The sequence below is a fragment of the Phodopus roborovskii genome, unplaced genomic scaffold (assembly GCF_943737965.1).
Source record: "Phodopus roborovskii unplaced genomic scaffold, PHOROB, whole genome shotgun sequence".
Classification (NCBI taxonomy): domain Eukaryota; kingdom Metazoa; phylum Chordata; class Mammalia; order Rodentia; family Cricetidae; genus Phodopus; species Phodopus roborovskii.
The window spans coordinates 19,438,780-19,456,104 of NW_026126461.1; the positions used below are offsets into that span (position 1 = coordinate 19,438,780).

Here is a 17,325-nt window from a genome sequence, read left to right on the forward strand (position 1 = left end):
TTTGTTTTGGAGGGGAAATGACTGTTTATTAACCTTGCTGCATAATCAGAAAGGATTAAAAAACACACACATTTCCTGGGACAGAAAACTGTACCAAAAGTATTCCTTACAAAATAACATCACAGACCAAAAGTCTTGCACTTACAGAGACACACACAGTGTATGTTAGCTTCGGTTAATACACAGTTCAAATGTTTATACAACAGCTTCCTAACAAACTCTTATTGCATTTATGTATGTTTTCTTTAACCTCTTAAAAATAGTAGTAAAAAATTAGAAAATAATGTAAATGTAGAATTAAAGCTGAGGCTATAGATCTAGCATTAATAAATTCAGACAGTACTTATAAAAATTGATGCTGCTGCATATCTTACTTATATACAGGATAAAAATCCTTAGACTATCCCATCAATTTATTTTTCCATGTATTTGAACATTTAAATTGCCAGACACCTGTGCTTTCTCCATTTTAATGCAGAATTCAACTTTCCACATATATTTACAATTAAATATCTAGCTCTAGAACTTTCCTTACACAAAAGACAAAATGTGGTTGTTAAATAAGTTCACAAAACCCCAGTAAAAAAGGTTGTTTTTAAGAAACACTTCTAATACAGTCATGATTATGCTGAGAAACAGGAGGTTTGCAGTCTTCATGGCAAGAAATGCTTCAGTGCCAGCTTGCGCATCACTGGGTGAGAGCGTGCAATTGCAAGCTAACAGCCAAATGACTGGATGACTGGAATCATTCTAGTAAATCTGTACTGCACAGTGAGATTCTGCAGGTGAACAGCTGCTTCCAGGCCCACCTGGAGATACAGGACATTCTTGCCAGGATTCCTGTACTGTCTTCAGAAATGCTCAGTTTGGCACATCACCTTTCGGTCTTCTGAAAGAGACACAGAAGCAAGGCACTCTTGGTGAGCTTGGTGGTCTTTGTTCCTACTCCCTTTCAGACATCTGCCTTGGTTGAAGCAGAAAAACAAATACCATGATTTATATACCAGTGACTGCCTTTCCTAAATTCCCCGGTCATTCCAGAATGCTTAAACATCACATGGAACTGTGGTCTAACTCTGATCCTTAGTATAACCAACTAATATAATCTTTAATTATTATTTAGTAATCATACATATATAATATGTATACAAAAATAAGTAACTACCGTGTGTTATATTAGCATACACGAACAATTTGAATTCTAGTTTGAGCAGAATAATCTGATAAAAACTGCACATTATTTACTCCCTCACTGCTCCCTCTTTTGAATAAAATGATTTCCAGAACTGTGTTGGGGTGCAAATGAGTGTGACAGAGGATTGCCTAGTGTGTGCGCGCGCACGAGCATGCGTATCTGTGTGTGTGTGTGTGCTTGTAAGTAAATACCACATTTTCTAATGATAGTACCTCCAATCAGAGACACGCATTTTAAAGAAACTTGTAACTTGTAATTACAAAAGTATATATATTCCTGTATTTTGCTTATTGTGTGTGTCCATGTGCATGCCTGAGTTACATCATAGGGATTGGAAACTGGAGTTATAGATAATGATGACCTGTCCTGTCATGCTGGGAACTGAGCCCCAAGCCATTGGCTGAATAAAGCCCTAATTTTTAAGCATAAACTGAGACTCGCACTTTCACATTAACGCTTGAAACCCTCAAACACCAAGGTTAAGCTACAGGTCTGCAATGTAAACAGTTTCTTTTACCAATGGCACACTGGAGCTGATAAAACATGTTATGGGATTTTGTTAAAAGCTGGCATAAACAAAAAAAAAAAAAAAAAAAAAAAAAAACCAAATAGAGATACATACGTGCTGCTGCTTCTTTTCCTATTAAAATAGTTCACTTTATGGGTGAAATATGATATCTCAACATGGTTAAGAATATTTTGGGCCAGCAGGTAACATGACAAGCTGATTTTGATCCACAGGGCCCATAGTGGAAGACAGCTGAACCTCTGCAAATTATCCTCTGATCTCCACTCTCCACGAGCAGACCACCGAGTCCAATTTAAAAAAATACTTAGTTCCAAACACTTTCATACTGACAGAAACCGAAAGGAGGGTGGGCTAAGCGTGGGAGGTGAAGTCAGTTGACACATTTTCCTCGCATGTGTTTAACAAAACACACAAAGGATGCAAAGGAAGTCGTTCCCACCTACACCTTCACCTGACACCACCCACCATGTCAGACAAGCAACAGCCAAGTCTCTGTGTTTCTTCCCTTGTACACAAGGCCACACTGGGAAATTTAGTTCCTTAAAAATACTTTCTCTATGTAAATGCCTTCACCATGATGCCTCTTCGCATCTTTCACTCTCCCTGGGGAACAACTTCATCCAGGACACATTTTGTTTGCTACTGTCTTCTTCCAGGGTTTCCACTATTCGAGATTACTTCATATTTTCCCTATTTACCACTGAAATGTTTAGATTTTAATCCTTTTACTGTAGCCAGTCTTTCTGTAAAAGTACCCTATTCTTGTCTCCTAATTCGTGATCATGTTTTTTGTTTTTTCGAGACAGGATGTCTCTGAGTGTCCTAGAACTCATTCTGTAGACCAAGCTGGCCTTGAACCCACAGAGATCCTCCTGCCTCTACCTCCCAGAGTGCTGGGAGTAAAGGCGTGCACAGCCCATCGTGGTCATGCGATTTAATAAGGGCTGTTTTACTGTGACTCCTCAGCAAGATGACCCTGGAATGTATTATTACAGTTAGGAAAGGGCACGGTTGCTGGCTTAGATTCTGTGAGAGCTGGAAGTGGCGCAGGGCAGAGCAGGGTCAGTGGGGCTGCAGGCTTTGCTTTCATTGTGGGTAAAGAGTCAACTGCCAACTGCTGGTTTCTAGAGGAAGTGCCAGCCAGGGTTCTCTGTGCTCACACAACTGCGCCAACGTCCTCACCGTTGATGCCTCACTGCGGTGGCAGCGCTTATGGATTCACACAAGTGTTCAAGTGTCACTAGTGTATTCTAGCTGTTGCTTCTTCTCGTCCCACTCTCCCTTGGAGAGCTCTATCAAACTGTTTTCCAAAATATTTCCTAATCCCTTGACCTCTAAAATACCCCACGCTTGTCTCTCATCCTGTCAGCCTCAGGAAACTATCTGAATTTAGGCAGGTAAAGGTAGTTTCAGGCATAGAAGGGCTCCATTCTTCTTTGGCACTTTTTTCCCCTAAGGAAGTTATATCACAAAGACCTGGACCCAAGGCATTCAACCCAAGAGTACTCTGCCCAAGACACAGCCCTGCAGGGAAGCCCATAGCTGCGGCACTATCGTGGGAGGAAGACAATCAAGACAGACCTCAAGAGAAACAAGACAGGCAACTAAAAGCTGCATGCAGGAAATCGTCTAAACAACAGAGTAAAATTGAGGATGATTTTAAGAATGACAGCATAGGAAATTTATTTCCATCTGATGTTTGAAACACTGATGGCCTATGTACATCAGGATCACGTAGCCAATAAATTTGCCTAGTTCTATCTAAAGTGGTTAAAAGACAGACCCATGTTATTTTATCTTTTGGATTTACTTATTTTATGTGTATGAGTGTCTTGCCTGAATGTATGTGTATGTATGTATGCATGCCTGGTGCCTGTGGAGGTCAGAAAACAGCCTGGTCTACACTGTGAGTTACAGGACAGCCTGGTCTACATAGTTAGGGAGACCCTATCTCAAAAATTAAAGAATTTTTTTTTTTTACATTGCTTACATGTTTAAACAATGTTCTGGATACATAGTACCCTGTAAGTCTAAACCTTTAATTTTGATGCATGAGTAATTTTGGTTGAAGGTAATACGCTATTATTTTAACTATGACTACTAACTACTAAAATAATTTTAAACCTTTGATGGGAGACGTCATTCTGTACATATGTTTCTACTGTTGGTTAATGAATAAAGCACTGTTGGCCAATAGGAAAGCAAGATAGGCGGGAGGAGACAAGGAGGAAAGAGGAAGAAGTAGGAAGGAGATTCAACATGTAGGACCGAGAGAGCAGAACTCTGGACCCTCTCCCTGGTAAGATAAGACCGTGTGGAAATACTTAGATTGACAGAAATGGGTTAATATTTAAGGCAGAGCTAGCCAATAAGAAACGCTAGTAACAGGCCAATAGCTTCATATCTAATACAGCGTCTCTGTGTGTTACTTGGGGCTGGCACAGCTGTGGGACCAGGCTGGTGGGAAAACATGCTCGTAAGAAACCTTATCTCTTCCAGATTACTATAAAATCTTTTTTTGTGGCGGGGCAGGGGAGAGACTGAGACTGGGACATCTCACTTAGTACTCCAGTCTGGCTTCAAACTCAATATTGCTCATGCTTGCCTCAATCTAACCTCATCCTCCTGAATGCTAACATGGCAGGCTTGTACCATTAACTTACGCTTCTGGAATAGTACTAACTAGGTAGTCTCCTAGGAAAACTACAAAAGCAGTCACTCAATTTTCAGCACATTTCATTCATCCAACAGATTCCTCAGCTGAGAAAAGATGACTACGAGTATCATCAGAACCAAATTACTTTCTCTGAGGAAGAGCTAATAGCATGTGTCTTACTACTGCTAAGACTGAACAGAGGGTGTGCCAGTGTCATCTTTCCATTGTGAACCTTCCTAATCAACTTTTTACTGTATCCTTCCCATATCCATTACCTTCTTGTGAGTGGTAGAGTGACACGTGTATACTTTACCCTTAGGAAAGAGCTTCAGCCAGACAGCTTTCCTTCAAATACAGCATCATCTGCTATTTTCTCAGTTTTCATGATTTTCTCTGTAACCATTACCAACCCTCTATGGACAATCTCTCCCCTGCTCAGTTTCTGCTTTACTGCTTTTTCCTGACACGCATCCTGTTTCATCTCTATGTTCTACCAGCAAATTTTACTTTCAGAATGATCCTTCTTTTGCAGAAGATTGAGGAACATGACAGGGGCAAGAGCCTTGTTAGTTTTATTTATGGAGCAAAACCAGCACAATTATCATTCAAATATTTGCTGACTATGCAGGTAGGCAGAGCATAGGACACCAACTCCAAACACCACAAGACTCCAGGGAACTTATGGTTGATATGAAAATGTTACTCAAACAGAGTTTCAAATCTTTAGAAACAACATATAAAAACTCACTATTACACTATTCTTCTGTGGAGAAGTGTCCTGGCCAGTTTTATGCCAACTTGACACAAGCTAGTCATCTGAAAGGAAAGGCCTCAATTGAGAAACTGCCTTCATAATATCCAGCTATAGGCCATTTTCTTAGTTACTAATGGGGGGCTGCCCAGCCCATTGTGGGTGGGGCTACCTTTGGGCTGCTGTTCTCTAGGAAAGCAGGCTGAGCAACATGGGGAGCAAGCCAGCCAGCAGCTCACCCTCCATGGCCTCTGCACCAGCTCCTGCCTCCAGGTTCCTGCCCTGCTTGAGTTCCTGTCCTCAAAAAGTTGCTTTTGATTATGAACTGCTATATGGAACTGTGAATAAAATAAACCCTTTCCTCCCCACTCTGCTTTTGGTCATGGTGTTTCACCACAGCAACACTACCCCCAAGATAGGCAGCTTTCTAAATCTAATTTTAAAAGGATAGCTCTTACTACTAAGTTGGATTGCCAAAGGCTCTGTTGGGTTTTTGATGAGTTACTAAGTAGTATTTGATTGACCAAATCAAACATAAAACTTTGAAAATAACTAATTCACAAATGATTGTGCACATTACAATTTAGAAAACCGGTGATTCTGTTAGAGTGTACTATACTGAAACATATGCCAAAACACAAACTCAATTCAGTTTATAGTGGCTGTTAATAACAGAAAAATAATTAACATTTCCAAACAGTAAAGTATCACAAGAAAATTAGATTTCCTAACAGAATACAATGATTCTGTGATGTTGTAATACAGTAGCATCGTACCCTAGCGACACTGAATCAAACTGGGAGGGAGCTCACACACACTAGGCAAGCACTCTACTGCCCAGCTATCATCCCCAAACTGTTTGCATTTAAAACACCAATTCTGCCTCCGGAAGTCTAGAAATAAATCTATAATCGCTTTAAAGTACAATGACACAGGAACTTTGGCAAAGTAACCAATGACAACTGGATCACTACATGCTCACCTATTTTGTCTGGTGGATTCTCTTCTCATTTTTTTGGTAGGAATTGGACACTCTGTCAACTCAATCTTTGCAGTGTGACAAACTGAGTCATTACACTTCCGTGTGGGAGTCATACCTATGAAGAAAATGTAAGACGTTGGAGGAGAACAAGGGAAGAAAAACATACCTATATTAACTGTGAAGAGAACTATCGCAACCGAGAATCTTACTGCTTGGGCTGCCTAGTTTTTGTCAACAGACATCAACTAGAGGCATCTGGGAAGAGGGAGTCACACGTGGGGAGTTGCCTCCATCAAACTGGCCTGTAGGCAGGCTTGTCTGTGGGCACCATCTCGGTGTGGGAGGGCACAGCCCACCATGGCTGGTGTCACCCCTAAGCAGCCAGTTCTGTGTTATATAACAAAGTGAGCTAAACTAGCCATGGAAAGCAGCATGTTGGGTAGTGTTTCTCCATGGCCTCTCTTGCCCTGGCTTCCCTGGATGACCAGCTATAAGCTGAAATAAATTCTTGCCTCCCAATTTGCCTTTGGTCAACTGTTTATCACAGCAACAGAGACGGTAATAACTTAGACACTATTCCTGGCAAGAGAACAGTTTAAAGCATTTGTCACACAGCCTTGGTGGTTAAGCTTAAGTTCTGAATCAAGTGCATTATTCTTTTTACAGTTGGACTCATCATTTATTATCAATAAAAAGTCAACATATACCGAGTTTTTGCTCTATTAGCTTCAGGGATTTTTCCTGTTCATCCAGCTCTTGCTTTTTCTTCTTCATGTCAGGGGTGTGAAGGTACTGCAACTGATTACTCAAGTCCTGGTTCACAGTGCCCAGCTTGCATACTGCAGTGCGGTACTGCTGAAGGAGGTCTGCAGAGAGGCAGACATATGAGTAAGAGCAACGTCACACCAAACCCAACTCTTAGAAAGAATTACCATCATCGAGTAACCCACCTTTTAAAGCCACGAACCATTCAACAAAAACAAGTATAGTTGAGACAACACATGACAGTTACATTTTAACTTTTTTTTTTTTTTTTTTTTTGCACACATTAAGCAAATACCACAGAGTCCAATCTGCAGACACCTAGAGTCTTTTATATGAGTGTGCTTAGGCATTTTTTTCATCCTGCCTTATACAAAGTATTCAGCAACAGTCAACACACACAAGCCAGAGAGGAGGGAAAGCAGAAGAGCACTGAACGTTGTGCTGTCAGGAGTCCACTATTTCCCTGAACTACGACTACCAGACAGCCACTCCTCCCTCAGGCACCTTCTTAGCGCACACGGGGGCTCAAGGGAACCAACCCACTGTTTCAGCACAAACGAAGGGCCATTATAACAGACACAGAATTTAATTTCTTGCTAAAACATGTAACTTTCAAAACACTCTTTACAGAAACTCAAGTTATTCAGGTTGAGACTACTGCCTATCGCATGATTTACTAGACATTAAATATCACAGACAAACGATATTCTAGCTGCAATGTTAGTAAACTGGCCAGTGTTAGTGGTTACAGTCTGGATGGTTATTTAATTACTTTTACTATAGCTTAGCAAGCCCCGTATACAATCCAAGGTGTTTCATATCTGGTGTTTTAGAACTATGTGTGAACAATATCTGGTGACAAATTACTAATCCCAGCATTCATGAGGTTGTAAGCACTTTTCATGTAAAAGTGAAACTTTTGCCAGGCAGTGGTGGCACACACAGTTAATCCCAGCACTGGGGAGGCGGAGGCAGAGGCAGAGGCAGAGGCAGGAGGATCTCTGTGAGTTCGAGGCCAGCCTGGTCTACAGAGTGAGCTCTAGGACAGGCAGGGCTACACAGTGAAACCCTGTCTTGAAAAACCAATAAACAAAGTAAAAATGAAAACTACCCCCATTGGGCGTGGACGAGTGGAAGACACCCTCACTCAGGCCTGCTTGGCACCTCACTGAGCAAAGACATGGAAAGATGGAGAGGAGTGGCTGGCTCATGGGCCGTGAAGAGACGGAGCTGAAGTGCAGGTGGTGAGGATGGTGGCGCCCTTGCAAATGACAAGACTTCATTCTTTCCCACTGTGCGCACGGACCAAGTTTCACCCATTTCTTCTGTCAATGGACACTTGCCATGGCTCCGTAACTTAGCTATTGTGAAAAGCACTACAGTGGCAGGCAACTGTCTCTTCCCTATGCTAACAAGTCTTCTGGATAAATCTCGGGTCATATGGTAAGTCTATTTTTAGTCTTTTTTTTTTTTTTTCTTTCTTTCTTAAGAAACCTCCATATGGGTTTCAATAGTGGCTGGACCAGAAGTGCACAAGGATTCCTGCTTTCCTGATGTCCTCATCAGCATTAGTCACTTGTTTTGATGACACCCTTTTCTGACTGGAGTGAGATGGATCTTAACATAATTTGTATTTACATTTCAGAACAGTTTTTGTATACAGTTATTAACATAAACAGATATATGAACCTTCTCTTATTTTTTTTTTTCAACTGCTGTTTTTGAAACTTAAGGCTAAAGTAGTTCCTCAAAACTGAAAGCTATCCCAGTTTAAGAGATAAATAATGGCCTATTTACACAGAGAAATACAACCCTGTAATGACACACACAGTACAAAATGAATAAAAGCAGATACAAGGTGTGTATTCTAAGATTCTATTTACACCTAAAGACAAAGACAGACAAAAGTAACCTAAGCTATAGTAAAGAAAGAAAGTCATGTCATTTGAAGGCAAAACAAGCAGCTTTCTGTAGAGCTGATAACATTCTAGTCATTTTAAATTGTGTGTGGTTTAATCTGCAGGCAGATTAAACACATCAGGCAAGTGCTCTACCCTGAGTTACATCCCTAAGCATTACTTGTTAAGTATGGTGTTCTTTTGCTAAAACTTAATAGTTCCATGTTTGTGAAATGTGTATTTTTCTGTATTTAGATTATATATTACTACAAGAACAAAAATGTAGCCTGGGGTAATGCCTGATTCTGTAATTCCAACACTTGGGAAATTAAGGCAGAAGAATTACTAAGCAAGCCTGGGCTACACAGTGAGAGTCAAGCCAGCTTAGGGCAACAGAATAAAAATGGCCTCAACCAAACCAAGCCATAAGACCAAAATATGACAATTATACACAATGGACTATCAATCAGTGTTGCAGAAAGGGAATCTCAACCATTTGTTATAGTGGATAAGCCCTGACCTCATTCTAAGTGAGCAGACATTAAAAGGATAACGCAATTTCCCCCTTGTATGGGTTACCTAGAATATTTAATTTCATAGAACATTCCAAGTAAAATGATGGATGGAAAGATACTAAGTTTCAGTTCTGCAAAATGTATTTTGGGGGGTAGACATTATGGTAAAGTGTTTAATACTAAATTGTGCAGTGAAAATATTTAAGATGTCAAATTTTATGACATCGATAAAAAAAGGGTAAAAGTTGGATATTACTGCAATTAAGCTTCATAAAATATAAGCAGCAATATGTAAGGTAATGGTTGCAGGGACTTTCCTGTACAGCAGTGCAGACCCAGGTGATTATGTTGCCTGACCTGAAGAGAATAGAAGTGCCAGGAGGGCCCATTATCATATACTTTTAAGGGGGGAAAATTGGTTTTGGATAGGTTTTTTGCTACCAGGTTCAAGCTAATATCAAGTTCATAGGCTCAAGTGAGGTTTCCTACTTCAGACTCCCAAGCAGTCAGTGCAAGCACAGGCTACCATGGCTGGCTCACAATCTCTTAACTATAGAAACTGAGACAAAAACAAATGATTATCTGATAAACTATGAATTCAAGAACGGGGCAGAATATTCTTTAATACACAGTAAAAAAGAGGCAGGCAAGTACTCTAGTGACTCTCTGGACTACTGCTCTCTTGTAATAATTCAATAAAGGAAGGAAAAAAGGAGCATATTTCAACTACTTAACATAAGACAGATTTTTGTAATAACAAAACATTTACATTATTTACATTGGTTACTGGATAATTTGTCATATTGGACTCTAAAAACATAGGCCCTTAAGGAGAGTGTCAAACCAGAAACCACATTTAGACACTCATTCAGCTGCTGGGAATGTTGCTCAGTGGCAGAACACTTGCTTAACAGTAAGACCCCAGTTCAACCCCCAGCACTGAAGAAAAAGAAAAACAAAAAAACAAAAATAAAACAAACAACAACCCCCCCCCCACAAAAAGACGTAAGTAACAGGGAATCCCCAAGAGAGATGACAAGAGTAAGACATGTCCTGGAGCTGGCGTTGTGGCCTGCTTGGCAGAGGGCTTGCCTAGCATGCAGGAGCCCTCAGTTCCAACCCCAAAACCACGGACGGCGGGTGTACAGTGACAAATACCTGCACTATCAGCACTGAGAGGTGGAGGCAGGAGGGTCAATACATTCAAGGCCATGCTCTGTATCTGGGGCATCCCCAGATACAGAAGACTCTGTCTGAAAACAATGACAAACAAACTAAACCAAAACTCACCCCATATTTAACTTACCTATTTGTTTCCCCAAGACCACACACTGTCTTGGTATTGGAGCTCCGAAGACCATTCCCCGAAGTTTGTCCATTGGAGGAGCCTTATTCTGAAGGCCCCCAAACTTTCCATTACTTCTAATTCGATCCCCATCTCTAGTCAGTAATGTGGGACAGTGTGTGATTTTAACAACCTATTGAAGGTATGGAGATACTAATTAGAAAGAAACTGACTCCAACTGCTCTACAGAGAAAGTATTTAAGCCTCAGTTTATGACATGATGGCTGAGCATGGTAATCCACACCTATGATCCCAGCACTCAGGAGACAGAGGTATTCAGATCTCAGTAAGTTTGAGGCCACCTGGTCTCCAAAGTGAGTTCCAGAACATACACAAACAAGCAAACAAGTAAAGCAATAAGTGACATGACTGGGGTAATGTTTTCACATTAGTAAGCTAATGGTGTGTAAAATAAACTGGATGAAAAGTCCATAGACAAATAGAGAATCAGATTAGTTTTCAAATGCTAGCTTAAACTACAATGGTGAGAAAGGATTCAAGAACTGAACTCCCACAATTAGTCAGAATAAAAATACCTCACTGATTTTAGCATTTCATGATCTCTACGAGTGTCTTCAATAATTCCACTTATAAGCATGTAACCCCTCAGAATGTGCACTTAAGCAGTCTTAAAGAAACACATTAAGGTAGCACGCCTCAGTAAGTTACATGCACTACAGCACATCCACACAATGAAATAGGGGAGATGACCCAGCGGGTAAGAATTCTGTGCCATACAAGCATGGGGATTGGGAGTTTGCATTCTTAGCACCCACATAAAGCAGCTAGCGTGGTTGTACTCACAGCCCCTACCGCCTGGGGTGGGAGGCTGAGGGAACAGGAGGATCCATGGGGTTTGCTGATCAGCCGGCTTACTCCCCCCCCACCCCCAAAAACGCAAGCTCCAGATCCGATGAGACCCGGCCTCAATGGAAAAGTTTAATTGCAGTACATCTAACATCCTCCTCTGGCCTGTGCACATGTGAGCACACACCCCACCCAAGTGTAACCAAAGAACACTATAATTTAGCACATTACAAATATCTAGTATTAAAGCTTAAATAGTATCTGGATTATTTATTTACATAAATTATATACAATGTATAGAAGTAAAATTACATCTTAAAAAAAAAAAAAAAAGAGGAAATACGATTCCAGAGGCACTTCATAGATGCCCTTCCAGAAAACTACACTCTTATTTATTTTTTGTTTCCATTTATTTGGTTTTGAACCTGTCATTACAGAAGCCTAAAATGTGTTAAAGCCTCTGTGTTAAGATGTTGGCCAGCCTGGTCTATAGCGTGAATTCCAGGACAGCCAGTGCTACAAAACAAGCAAATACACAAGCAAAAAACCCAAAAGGGTGTTATGCAACAATTAAAAACACAACCAATAGCAAACTCCCCTCCTCCAAAGATGTTAAGTACCTGTGAGCAAAACTACATTCAAAGGTGTTAATAAACAGAAGTGTGTTCTCTCAAACCACATGCTAAAACCCATTATGCAAATGGCCCTATAATCTACTGGTTCTCAACCTGTGAGTTGTGATCCCCACTGATCACATATCAGATATTTACATTACCATACATAACAGTAGCAAAATTGCAGTTATGAAGTACCAATTAGTAATTGTATGGTTGCAGTCACAACTCCATGAGGAGCTGTATTGAAGGGCTGCAGAATTAGGAAAGTTGATAACCATCGCTCTAACGTGATAATGTGGCCTTTAGATGAGAAACAATATTGTTCTTTGAGATAGGTTTCACAGTACACCCTAGGCTGGTCTAGACCCTCATGATGTTGCCCAAAAGATGAATGAATAAAAAAATCTGGCATAGCCGGCTGGTAGTGTCCCACACCTTTAGTCCCAGCACAGCACTAGGGAGGCAGAAGCAGGCGGATCTCTGTGAGTTCAACACCAACCTGGTCTTCAAGAACTAGTTCCACGACAGCCTCCAAAGCCACAGAGAAACTGTCTTGAAAAAACCAAAATCAAAAAATCTGACACACACACACACACACACACACACACACGAAACCAAAAAATTTGCAGGGAAATGGTAGGCTTAGGAAGAAAGCAAGCTCACCCAATCAAAGACAAAACAGCAAAAGTTTGCCCTTGTATGTGGATCTCCAGCCTATAATGTATAAACAAGTGAATATGTGGGCATAAGTACAACACATATAAAGGAAACAAAGGGTAATGTGCACAAAAATGCAATTGATAGAGAAAGTGTAAAATCCCAAACTAAGGTTTGGAGCTTGTCCGTGGCTGTTCTGTGAGGAGTTCACGGAGACAAATGATTAAATGGCTAAATGGCTATGCCAATTGAGCTGTATGATGCTATTTCCCAGTTCTTTACAATAAAGTGGTTTTTTTTTAAAAAAATGAAATACATACCTCTTTTCTATAATGGTTGGCTGCATCTAGATTATCCAAAATGATGGTGTCTCCTAACAGCATACCAAAAACTAAAAACATCAAAATATACAGAAATATTGATGGAAGCAGTATTTACAAGAATGTAATTTTCATAGTTAACAATTTATATATTTATATCACAAATGTAACAGTTGGAAAAAATGAAGCCACCACAATGTCTTTTTTACCTGTTTCACAATGCTCGATATTATCTGGGAATGTTAACAAATCTCGGGCAAAGACTGGATCTCCAAAGGGTTTAAAATGTAATTTACCATTTCGGAAATGAGGTAGAGGTCTAAATTCAAAAACAAAAACAAAAAAGCACTAAACAAAGCATACATAACTATTTAAATTCAAAGAATATGCTTAGAAAAACATAATAAATAGATGCACATTATGTGACATGTGATCCGTCTACCCCAAATAAAATTCTTTGACCAGCATGACCAGTTCTCCCTAGAAATGAAGATTTGCCATATAAAGCATCTGCGTGTGAAGTCCTACTCATACATAGTTCTCTCCCCTTCTTGTACTCTTATGTTCACACCTATAATCTCAGAACTTGGGAGCCAGAGACAGAAGGATTAACAGAGCTAGGTCCAAGATAGCCAGGGCTACATAAGAAACTGTTTCAAACAAACAAAACAATAATAATAAGAAATGAAATACATCTTCTCCAAAGAGGGAGTGTAAAGATAATAAACAGAAGTAGAGCCAGTATTCTACAGTAAACTTTAATCCTAAACATCAAATTAATTCTTACTAATTTTGTTTTAATATAATTATTTTGAGAATTTAATACAAGCAACTTATTTTGATCATATTCACCTCTTAGCACTTCCCCTAACTCCTCCCAGATCCATTTCCCTGCTTTCCTACTACTATTTTCCATTTTATTTATTTATTTTGGTTTTTCGAGACAGGGTTTCTCCATGTAACAGTTCTAGCTGTCCTGGAAGTAGCTTTGTAGACCAAGTTGGCCCCAAACTCACAGAGATCTGCCTGCCTCTGCCTCCCAAGTGCTAGGATTAAAGGTGAGTACCTGACCTACTCTATTTTAAATAATCCACCAAGTCCAATTTGTGCTGCCCATATACTCATGGGTGTGGGGCTAGCCACTGAGCATGTCAACTTAACAGGGGACATACCTTCAAAGAAAACTGAATCTTTCTACCTCAAAAGCCATTAATTGTCAGAAGGGGTGGGTGCTTATGAGCCCCTTCCTCCTCCATGCTAAAATGCTGGCCTGCTTGCCCTTGATCTGTATAGTTCTTGTATATAAATTCAGTGGTCCTCAGGCGTGTATGCAGACCAGAGGACAAAATCAAATGGCTTCCTCGATTATTCTTTGTTTATTTTTTGAGCAGGATGTCTTATTGAACCTGGAATTCAAATGATCGGCTAGACAAGATAACTAATGAGATACAGGGATTCTCCTGCCTCTGCCTCCTGAGTAATGGGATCACAGATGTGTGCCACATCTGGTTTTCAAAAGTGGGTTCTGGGAGTCTGACCACAGGTCTTTATGATAGTACAATGAATACTTTGACTGAGCTTCCTCTTCAGCACATGGCCCACTGGGTCTTCAGCAATTACAAAGACAGAGGAAGCCTTCCTCAATGGAAATGTTTTCTCATAAAAAGTTATTACTTTGGGGGTTAGAAAGAGAACTCAGTAAAGTGCATACATGAACTTTTGAACTTTTAATCCAGTATTGGGGATGTGGCAATGGTTGGATCTCTGAAGCTCATTGGTTTGCCATTCTAGCAGAATGTGTACGCTCCAAAGCCAGTCAAAAACAAGGTGAATGATTCCTAATGAATAGTATCCGAGGTCGACCTCTGCCCTGCATATACATGCACACACATGAGTATGCACAGCAAACCCTTATCAACAGAGCTGCATCGATGTGTTGACTTCCTATGCTGTCTAAAATGAGTACCAATTCAACAGCAGTGTCGTAGGTAACGGACTGTAATGGGGATGGGTTAAGATGCAAAGGAAAAGTAGGAACTCAAATATAAGTCTGTTATATCAATAAAATCACATTATTTAAATTCAAAGGCTTATTGAGACGGTAGTTTAACTTGTATTGAGCATGTGTGAGATGCTGGGTTTTACCCCATTTACTGCACAAAAATAAACTAGACAATAAAATTTACTTTTTTTTCCTAACCTTTTCCAATCTGGAAGAGTTTTCCTAAAAATAGAATCAAGGGGCAACACCTGCTGACGACCTTGAGTTTCATCGTAGATAGAGCGGGCTGCGTCAGTGGTCAGGGTGACCACACAGTCCATGTCACTGGCCAGATGCCAAGAGATAACCATCGCGGCTCGATCATCTTCAATTTGCGCTAGATGTGCAATCTGAAGCCATTTCAATAAATACACACAGAAGTTAAAAAAGCAAAAACATAATTTTTAAAAGTCTTACCAACAGAGATCAACAACAAAAGAAACCCTTCTGAAACATGAATAAAGAAATATCAGCCAAGTGTTTTGGCATCCACCTATAACCCCAGGAGGTGTCAGGCTGAAACTAGTTTGAACTACACAGAAAGAAAAACAAAACAAATTAAAAAAAAAAAAAAAAAATTCCTCAAGCAGCAAAAAGTTACACTGACTGGAATCCATTAAACTACCTATTCTGTTATATTTTTAGAAATAATTTTAATAGATTAACCAAGAGTAAATTTGTAAAATATGCAGACAACAATAATGTAAAATTGTAAGCTAATTAAACATACACTTATTTCACACTTCAATGTCATTAATAGGGAAGGTCTTGGGGATCAGAAAGCACACTGAAAGACATGTAATGAAAAAAAGTTGCAAGATTCATTCAGCATATTATTTAAAATACCTTTCAAAATATATTTCTTTCAGAAATGAAATGTCAATGTTACAGATAAGAATCACTGCTTTATTGGATATTAGAACAAATCATTTTCTCACTTGCGAATACTTCTGTTGTCACAAGCACCCTGTGCAAGGATTGTGTGGGTATAATCAGACCTGCCCTTTATCCTTATCTGACCTGGTAGCACAAACCTGCCCAATGATAACGCTTTTCTCCCACTTAGACATATCACAATGTCTGCCCCAGTTTTCCAACTTACAAGGCATTAATGGGAAGAAGTAAGAAAATAAGATATGCTGACTGGAGGTGACGCTCAGTAGTAAGTGCTGCCTAGTAAACAGGAAGTTCCAGATTCAATCCTCAGACTTGGGTTGGGGAGAAAGGACAGACATAATTTAAATAAAACACGGTAACAAGGATGGATTGTTTCTTAAAAAGCTTGAATCACAAACCTTTCCCAAAACAGCTCCACCATGCTTAGTGTAGTTTGGAAGAGTACACGATCTTCTGGGCTTTTTTTTAAGTTCATTTTGTTCTGTTATCTTCTTTTCCAAAAGTGCTTCAATGTGAGATATCTGTAATTAAAGAAAATTTATCAAAAGGTCAATTGTTTTTAATAACAGACAGCCCAGGATAGAGAAAACCAGTAATTTGGAGTAAGGTATAGGGCCGTGTGTGTGTGTGTGTGTGTGTGTGTGTGTGTGTGAGAGAGAGAGAGAGAGAGAGAGAGAGAGAGGGAGGGAGGGAGGGAGGGAGGGAGGGAGGGGGAGGGAGGGAGGGAGGGAGGGAGAGAGAGAGAGAGAGAGAGAGAGAGAGAGAGAGGGATTCTATGTGTTCCTCCCTGACTGTACTGGAACTCGATCTGCACACCAGGCTGGCCTCAAACTCACAGAGAGCTGCCTGCCTCTGCCTCCCAAGTATAGCACCACTGCCCAGCGAAAGAAAAAGTTATTAAAATATGCATTACTTTATAAGCAACAAAACTATAGTAATTGTGATGGAAAATGCCTATCATATATATTTATCAGGGATACTGGGTCACAAACTAAGACCACAGCATGGTAGGTACGTACTCTATCAGTAAGTTATACTCCCAAAGATAAGAAGCCTTTTTTGAGGAGGAAAAGGGGCAATGCTAGGATTTCAGTTGGGTTCTGACACATCCTAAACTCACATTCTACCACTGAGCTAGCCATTCAATGTTTTCTTAAAATTTTAATTATGAAATATACTGCATAGCCACAGATCTACCGGTATTCACCTGTAATTCCAGCAGTCACAAGTCTGAAGGAAAAGAGTATGAACTAGTCTGAACTACATAGCAAGACTGTGTACCGAAAATCACACACACTCACCTAAAGGAAAGGATAAAAATAAACACACTGTACAGTCACCTTTTCCCTC

The 17,325-nt window shown here is 40.0% G+C and overlaps 1 protein-coding gene across 1 annotated transcript in view; it reads right to left on the bottom strand.

Annotated features, from left to right (window-relative positions):
* The window catches only part of Smchd1 (structural maintenance of chromosomes flexible hinge domain containing 1), a 102,792-nt gene continuing 85,467 nt past the window's right edge, over window positions 1-17,325 (bottom strand). Inside the window, exons 41-48 of the mRNA XM_051190924.1 lie at window positions 16,374-16,496; window positions 15,238-15,428; window positions 13,247-13,356; window positions 13,038-13,108; window positions 10,598-10,769; window positions 6,821-6,979; window positions 6,114-6,228; window positions 1-889 (exon numbers count right to left, since the gene is read on the bottom strand). Coding sequence (XP_051046881.1) covers window positions 862-889; window positions 6,114-6,228; window positions 6,821-6,979; window positions 10,598-10,769; window positions 13,038-13,108; window positions 13,247-13,356; window positions 15,238-15,428; window positions 16,374-16,496 — 969 coding nt within the window. The 3' untranslated portion in view covers window positions 1-861. The remainder of the gene's footprint in view (window positions 890-6,113; window positions 6,229-6,820; window positions 6,980-10,597; window positions 10,770-13,037; window positions 13,109-13,246; window positions 13,357-15,237; window positions 15,429-16,373; window positions 16,497-17,325) is intronic.